Here is a 7,500-nt window from a genome sequence, read left to right on the forward strand (position 1 = left end):
CTGGTTAACAACTAGACTTTCGAGAAACACAACCGTGAATTGCTGTAACTACGGAATTTCATGAGGGACAAACTGGACTGAGCTGAACTGACTACGGCAACACACAAGGGACATGCTGAACTGAACATTGAGGCCTTTTTGAACTCTGGTGAAGACTAACACACACACACACACACACACTAGGGCTGCTCGATTATGAGAAAAATCAATATCACGATTATTTCAGTCAATATTGATATCACGATATTTTAGACGATATTTCTTTTAAAGACAAATAATTGTGCTAAACAATTCACAATCTTCCCTCCCTTCAGCAGTGTGAATGGAGGGCCATAGAGAAACACACAGTGGTGTTCTGCATGAATGTCGGGTAGCAAGCCTGTTCTGTGTTCGCAATGGTTCAATTGGACAGGAATGTATTGCGTTTAGTGTAACCTACCTTTTTGCAGTATATAGACAAATGACAAAAATATTGTTTCAAATCGATATTATGAAATTTGATATTGTTTGACAGCAATATTGATATCACGATATAAATTCGATATATTGCACAGCCCTAACACACACACACACACACGCACGCACACACCTGATCCATTTGAGCTCCTTATTTATATACTCGTCTTAAACTGAGACTGTGGCATTTGATTTTACACAGCGCTGTGTGGCTTGAGCCAGTAACAGTACACACACACACACACCGCTATATGTGTGTGTGTGTGTGTGTGTGTGTGTGTGTGTGTGTGTGTGTGTGTGTGTGTGTGTGTGTGTGTGTGTGTGTAAGGAGCATGCACACATCTCGATCTGGCTGCTCTGATGTCTTACCATTCTGCTGAAGATTACTTGTTTTCTTTGTTTTTGTTTATTTGTGTGTTTATATTGTTTGCATTTGTAAATAATACACTGGAATATCCCCCCTGGCTGTGGAAGTCCCTTTTGAAAGAGATTTATTTGTGTGTGTGTGTGTGTGTGTGTGTGTGTGTGTGTGTACGACGTGCACACGTGTATTCGTATGCATTCGAGCTTTGTTGCCATGTGTGTGTGTGTGTGTGTGTGTGTGTGTGTGTGTGTGTGTGTGTGTGTGTGTGTGTGTGCATTCGACGTGCACGCATGTCTTTTTGAAGTGTGTATTTATTACCTGTGTGTGATGTGTTGTGTAATCTTCTGCTTTGCGTACATGCTGAATCGGCTGCTTGACAGCTCTGAGAGGTGAGAATGCTGGAGTGACGTGTGCATTTGTGAACAGGTGACGTACTGGGGAGAAATGACGAGAACCTGTCTCAGTAGTAAACTTGGTGGTGATAAATAAGTAGTGAGAAATCATCTAATAGAAGAGCCCAGAGTTCTCATTTTCTCAACTAGATGATATATGTGGGCAATCTGTTAGCTCGTTCACCACTTCATGCAGATTATCTTAGTCAGGTTTATCACTTAACAGTTACCCATTTAAGCCCAAAGCAAAAGGCACCTGCAAAAAAATGCCTGCTAAATGCCGAAGCTCTTTTTAGGAAAAGGTGCCCTCTGCCTATTGAAACCCAAATATCTTATCCTCTGAAGCACATAAAAACATGAAATAAGTTGCATTTAAAAGCTAGGACCCTCAGCTTGCATTAGAGTGTGTTCATTCAGCTCTAACATACCCACGTTTAAAATTGTAAAAAAAAAAAAAAGCTCAAGAGCCTGGATGAAGCGTAAATGTCGCTCCAGGCGTGAAAGGTCAAACATCGTATATGCAGCATCAGGCTAAAATGAGTTACAGTAGTGATTAATCATGTAATATATCTACTAAATGGCACCTGTTGGAGTGCCTGTTAGCAAATACCACTGGAGATCAACGTTTATGCCAGGTTTATTACTTAACCATGTTCTTGGGATACCCCCTGTTGATATGCTGATAATGATTGTTACCCTGTTGATATGCTGTTGATTGTTACTATGTGTCTGTAAAGGAGATTTTGAGATTGTTTTGTTAAGTTCATTTCCAGCTTTGGGCTATGAAGAGTTCAACTCTGATGGGAAACATAAAAAAAAACAAGATACGTTGCTGGATTTTGTTGTTTGTCTGTTTGTTTCTTTCTTGTTTGTTGGATTGTTTTTATTGATTGATTGATTGATTGATTGATTGATTGAAGACTATCTAAGAATTTATTTAAGAATTTAACATTCCATATCTGTCACTGACGTACACACTATATTCAGTGTCAATGATGTCTTCCCTTTCTGCCTGTCTTTTCATCTCTCTCTCAAATTCAATTTCAAATTCAAATTCAAATATGCTTTTTGGGCAGTCATGGGTGAGCGGTTAGGGCATCAGACTTGTAGCCCAAAGGTTGCCGGTTTGACTCCCGACCTCCCAGGTTGGTGGAGAGAGTAATTAAGCAGTGCTCTCCCCCCATCCTCCTCCATAGTCGAGGTACCCTGAGCATGGTACCGTCCCGCCGCACTGCTCCCTTTGGTCATTGGGGGCTGCCCCCTTGCACGGGTGAGGCATAAATGCAATTTCGTTGTGTGCAGTGAACACTTGTGTGCTGTGGAGTGCTGTGTCAATGACAGTGGGAGTTGGAGTTTCCCAATCAGGCTTTCACTTCACTTACACTTGTTCGTATTAGTGTTGCCAAAGCTTACAGATCTCTATCTCTCTCTCTCTCTCTCACTGTTATTAGCTACAACTTCAGTGTTATTTAGTCAGTGTCTCTGAACCAGGGGTACGTGTACCACTAGGGGTACGCGAGCACACTGCAGGGGTACTTGGAAAAATGAAAAAAAAAATGTATGGAGCATAGTCACATTGGGATATTAGAGCATGAGTGAGGTGGTACTCATGGTATGACAAAAAGGCTTTGGGGGTACGCAAGACAAAAAAGGTTGGGAAACACTGATTTAGCTCATCCTCTCTTTCATCTTGGTGCAGTTTCCACTTTCATCCGCATGGTGTCGCAAAAGGTCATAACTTGCACATCCGTAAGGATCTCGTGAAATGCACGATTTGCAGACTGAACTTCTTACCATTAACCTAAAATGTGAAGTTGTTTGTTTGATCAATGGTGTCTTTTTTGTATCACCGAGTGTTTTTCTTTCCATGTGTAATGTGGACTATGTGTTGACTGAGGTGGCAAAGTTAATGCCTGTGGGTCGCGTCTGCTCTGCTATGACAAATGGCCATTTGGTTGCCACGATATTTGCTGATATTAATTTTCAATGGGTTTGAAAGGGGTAAACCCCGGTGATTTCAGACCATTGTTCTCTGTCTGGCCTACTTCTGCCTAGTGGGCAGGACAGGAGAGAAAGCCAGGGGTGCGTTTCTCGAGTTAGCAACTTGGGTTGTTGCCAACGGGAAACTGCATTTTAAACAACAAAGTAGCTAACAGTTAGCTAATGGTTTTGAGAAATGCACCCTAGAACTAGGCGGCGAAGGCAGCAGTTGATCAGCGCGTCACATGATCTCTCTCACATGGCTAGTGTACCGGAAGCAACACACACTGCTCTGTTCATTCACCGAGCAGCAACAACAGCAGCACACAGAGCAAGGACCATGGAGCTAGACGGGGACCGCTGAGACAAATTAACCGTTAAAACCGGTTTTATGTAGTCGATGTGCCGTCTTTTTTATTTAAACCTTTATTTTTTAAAGTTAAATGTATTGCCATGGCTTCGTCGGAGGCCAATAATTTCAACTATCTTTCCTCCGGTAAGTTGGGAAGTTGGTTTTCTTTGGATGCTGTTGGTAGGCTACAAAGTTTTGGGGAGTTGATTGTGTGTTTCTAGTATTATTTTCTGTTGTGTGTGTTATATAAGTCCGTGTGTGTTGACATCATCTTAAAAAGACAAAGAGTAGCAAATCATAAGCAAATTGGGAGGTGGACAAAGCGGTCTGGTGCTTTTGAGTCGCGCAGCGGCATAACCAATGCACAAGGAGGCATCAAAAATGAGAAGCATTGCGCAGATTAGAACTCGAGTCGTGTGATGTTGGAGTTATGAATTGCATTGTGTGGACACTGTCGGAAGCCGCAAGCCTGTGCAACACTCATGTCATGTCGAAACTCTTCTCAGAAGTTTGCCTGCGGTTGTTCTTTAAACCACTCGGCAAATCTAGCAGACTCGCCCAGACGTGGTGGAGTACCGTATGCACACGGCACCTTTGTAAGAAAATCAGGCTAGGCCGTGGGCAGCACTGGGAAATCATGTGAAACGGCACACGTTTTGGATGTGGATATCCTGGATGTGACTTGATTGATGTCAACACTCACCCTTCACCCCATGATGGGGAGGACAGTAGGACAGGTCGAAAAACAGGCACACTCAATCAGTTGGTGTCCTGAAAATGTCAATATTTTTTTGTTTATGACATGACGTTTATGTAGGACATGAGGATTTCATGGGTGTATTGCATAACATTATTGTAGCCCTATTGCAGTGTCAGTGTGCACTGGCGTTTCTAGCCCAAAATTACCACAGGGGCCTGACAGGGGCCCACATGTTTTGAGGGGGGCCCATGTACCTTGTATTCTTCGACCTTACTTTTGCCAAATATTGGCCTTTTTCTAAAACCAGTGTTGCCTAAAATACCTGCAAAACACCTGCTTCAGTATCTGAAGCACATATAAACCATGTAATTAATTGAATTAAAAGCTGTCTCATCTTGCATTAGAACACATTCATTCAGCTCTAACATACAAACTTTCTTAATTTAAAAAAATGTTTTGAATTTCATGAGCCTAAAGCATGCAGCTCCTGGCGCTAGGGTCAATGATGAGCTACACAGTATTTGGCATCAATGGGTTAATCAACTACCTATTTCATATTTAATCTAAGTGTTAAATCACAATGAGCTGCATGCCTTGTTTGAAATGTGCTATACCAATTACTATTATTATGGAGAAAAAAATATATACTGTATATATATATATAATGGCAAGAACATACAAACTAGGGCTGGACGGTTTTTGGAAAAAATGTGTATCACAGTTTTCCTGACAGCGTTGGCCTGGCCCGGGAGTACTAATTTGAAAGCCTCCCCCCCACCAAATTAATGTAGCCCTGGTTTGTTTGCAGGTAAAATTAAAAGGTTACAACAACACTAAATACAACGACAGTGAGCAAGACCAAAAAAAGGAGAATGACTAAGCTTAAACAAACAGACAAACAAATGCTCCATCCAGAATAAGTAATACAATAGATAGATAGATAGATAGATAGATAGATAGATAGATAGATAGATGTTGTAGGTAGATATACTTTTCCTTAATTGTTGAGGGGACAAAAACTACATCTGTACCTTTCTAGCTTTGCACTCAGGCAATTTAAACCTACGACCAGAGAGAGAGAGAGAGAGAGAGAGAGAGAGAGAGAGAGAGAGAGAGAGAATGTGTGTTATATGAAGAGGTAAAGAGGGAGGTAATAATACACTGCAGAATACCTTTATAAGGGGCCAGCTACATGGGAACGATTTTCTATGCCAGTGACAACGTTCCCCTGGGTTAACCATATGAAACCCACCAGAAACGTGGCACAAAACGAGTTTTTTGAATAATGGGTTCCAGAGTGCGAAAATCGAGTAACGCAGGCCTTTGCGTTGCCATTGTTACAGGCGAAACGGATTTGTTTACATCTGCGTCACAGCAACATGGCCAAAAACAGTGAGGTATCTTCACAGTGATCACTAGCTTTGCATTAATTCCATGCACAATGGCATCATCAGACAACTGTTTGTGTGGACTGTGGAGACTCTTTCATTTCTACCACGGTCAATATTTTACGTTTCAAACTGCCCAGTGTGGGTCACTCGTGTTCAAAATCTTAAAAAAAAAAAAAACCCTGACTAACACGAAGCAAAGCTTCATATTATCTTTTAACTGCGCACCCAAACAGTTATCAGCAATGCATATTATGTATATGTCACTAGTTGAAACAGGCGTAATGGGCAGAAAGAGAAGGAGAAGCGGTGAGCGCGCAGCAGCCTCCAGAGGGAGAAATACCTGCCCGGTATTGGTATTCAACACCTTAGTTTAAACTTCTCAAATTAAAAAAAAGCAGCATAAAGTGTAGAACACAATCAACAGATGCCTAAATGGCAATGATTCGCTACTCTAGTCACTCCACAAGCTACACAAGGTGCCACATGCGCAAAGCTGGTAGCCTATTTTTCCACGTAGCACTCAGCATAATGAAAAATAACAACTATGCGATGCTGGTTTTGAAAATAAGTCGGCTAGCAGCAAATGCTAGTACACATGTTGGGATAAGAAATTCCTTTAGTAACTTGACATGCTACTCCTGCATACAAAACATCATACTTAACTAATGAAAGGAGTAAATACATCAGACTTACAACTTCGTGAGGGCCAACCAGTTATGTAGACTGTAAACTCCCTGGTGATTGTTCTAATGTCTTCCAAAATATTCCAGAAGTTGCAGCATGCATGCTTATTCTTGTAAGAGCAACTCACGAAGCATGGTGCTAAGCAGCATGATTCAGTACAGTCTGTTGTTGTATCTAACTTGTCTCTGTGGCATATAGTAATGTTCAATTATGCAGCTTGCACATTCTGATATTCTGAACCTGCTATGTACGCGCTTGCGGAGAGTAAAGCGCATAATAAAACCGTCTTTCGCTTTTTACAAAGGGGGGAAATTACGCTATTTTTGTTAAACTATCCGTCGCTTAAAATGGACATAACTTCGGAATGGGAGAGGCTAGACATGTATCGTTTTTAGTAATAAAAAGCTAAGATCTTCAGCTTTTAAACAAGCCATGGCATATGTCTGTAGATCGAAAACAAAATTCGCTGGGTCTGTTAAAAAAAATGTGAAACTTTCTGGCACTGTCAGAGACTGGTGGACTCCCTGCATGACAGGTCATTTGCATGATAAGAGTGGGCGATCACGGCCATTAGCGAATACTTTTGTTCTCAACAACTTCACATAAAGAAATGTGTATTCTGAAGCAAGCCTGTCGTTGTCATTAGGACATGATCTTTTACTGAAACATGCTGTATGGTTGCAACTTTATTGCAACTCGGATTCAAAAAAACCCGCGTTGCGGTGTCATCTGGCCGAGGCTTAAGTGTGTTTGTGTGTGTGTGTGTGTGTGTGTTTGTTTTGTTATGTAAAGAGGTAAAGAGCGAGACAGTAACTAAGAAATGGCAGAGTACCCTTATTGTGTGTGTGTGTCTACGTAAAGAGGTAAGGAGTAGGGTTGTGCCGATAGACGATATCATCGTCCATCGGCGATGGACAGCTGGCATCACGATGGACGGCAAACATCGTGATGCCAAGGAATCTTGTACTTGTGTATTTTTGAAGCCGCTGCTATAGTAATCATTACGGTACTTGACATCACATTACCGTAAAATCCGTAGTAGTAGCAGCGGTTTTCAAGACAAGTTGTGAACACAAGCCCCAAGCGGAGTGAATTATATAACTACGAAAAAAACACAATGGAATTTAAAAAAAACTTGTGAACTAAGCCCAACTATTGTTTGCTACAGATGTATGCAAGTA

The 7,500-nt window shown here is 41.5% G+C and overlaps 2 protein-coding genes across 2 annotated transcripts in view; both read left to right on the top strand.

Annotated features, from left to right (window-relative positions):
* Positions 1 to 2,049, top strand: part of LOC134454635 (cysteine protease atg4da-like) — a 12,905-nt gene extending 10,856 nt beyond the window's left edge. The window contains exon 12 of the mRNA XM_063205757.1: positions 1 to 2,049. This exon is cut by the window's left edge and continues 831 nt beyond it. The gene's annotated coding sequence lies outside the window, so the exon portion shown is untranslated.
* A 1,443-nt stretch (positions 2,050 to 3,492) lies between these two features.
* Positions 3,493 to 7,500, top strand: part of LOC134443043 (mucolipin-1-like) — a 23,958-nt gene continuing 19,950 nt past the window's right edge. Inside the window, exon 1 of the mRNA XM_063193018.1 lies at positions 3,493 to 3,688. Coding sequence (XP_063049088.1) covers positions 3,646 to 3,688 — 43 coding nt within the window. The 5' untranslated portion in view covers positions 3,493 to 3,645. The remainder of the gene's footprint in view (positions 3,689 to 7,500) is intronic.

Source organism: Engraulis encrasicolus, chromosome 1 (genome assembly GCF_034702125.1).
Source record: "Engraulis encrasicolus isolate BLACKSEA-1 chromosome 1, IST_EnEncr_1.0, whole genome shotgun sequence".
Classification (NCBI taxonomy): domain Eukaryota; kingdom Metazoa; phylum Chordata; class Actinopteri; order Clupeiformes; family Engraulidae; genus Engraulis; species Engraulis encrasicolus.